Raw genomic sequence first — 828 nt, forward strand, 5'->3', positions numbered from 1 at the left:
ATATCATTTCTAGCGAAGGGGTAGCGATGGACCCCGCTAAGGTGCTAAATGTTTTACAGTGGCCCACTCGAAGAATGTGAAAGGAGTGCGGGGGGTTTTTGGGGCTTACGGGCTACTACCGTAAATTCATCAAAGACTATGGCAAAATGGCGAGGCCACTAACTGAGCTGACGAAGAGGGACAACTTCAAGTGGGGAGATGGTGCTGAGCAAGCCTTTCAACTGTTAAAGCAAAAGGTAACATATGCCCCTGTTTTAGCACTTCCAGACTTTCAGAAAGAATTCTTTATTGAGAGTGATGCTTCTGGGAATGGGCTGTGTGCTATCTTAATTCAAGAAGGGAGGCCAATTGCTTATTTTAGCAAAGCCTTAGGGGAGGGCAATCTTACCAAATCAACATATGAAAAAGAGCTTATGGCAGTGGCTCTTGCTATCAACCATTGGCGTCCCTATCTGGTAGGGCGAAAATTTACGGTGTGTACCGATCAAAAGAGTCTAAAACAGTTGTTGTCACAGAGGATTTGCACCATGAATCAACAAAATTGGGCAGCAAAGCTTCTTGGATATCATTTCGATATCATTTACAATCCCGGACGTGAGAATAAAGGTGCAGATTCACTGTCCCGTATGCATGATAGTGGGGAAATGACCTCCTTGATACATGTCCCAGAGTGGCTAGGTAGGGCTGAAGTGATTGAAGAGGTCCACAAAGATGTTGCTCTACAGAAAGTCATTTCTGCGCTCAAGGAGAATAAACCGGTTCAGTTTGGGTTTTCTTATGTGCGAGGAGTGTTGTTGTATGAGGGGAGGCTGGTGGTTTCTGCACAGT

At 45.2% G+C, this 828-nt stretch overlaps 1 protein-coding gene across 1 annotated transcript in view; it reads left to right on the forward strand.

Annotated features, from left to right (window-relative positions):
* Positions 1-40, forward strand: part of LOC101500384 (uncharacterized) — a 2,493-nt gene extending 2,453 nt beyond the window's left edge. Inside the window, exon 3 of the mRNA XM_073363438.1 lies at positions 14-40. Within this exon, the coding sequence (XP_073219539.1) occupies positions 14-40 (27 nt within the window). The remainder of the gene's footprint in view (positions 1-13) is intronic.
* The last annotated feature ends 788 nt before the right edge of the window (positions 41-828 follow it).

The sequence above is a fragment of the Cicer arietinum genome, chromosome 1 (assembly GCF_000331145.2).
Source record: "Cicer arietinum cultivar CDC Frontier isolate Library 1 chromosome 1, Cicar.CDCFrontier_v2.0, whole genome shotgun sequence".
In the NCBI taxonomy this organism is placed as follows: Eukaryota; Viridiplantae; Streptophyta; class Magnoliopsida; order Fabales; family Fabaceae; genus Cicer; species Cicer arietinum.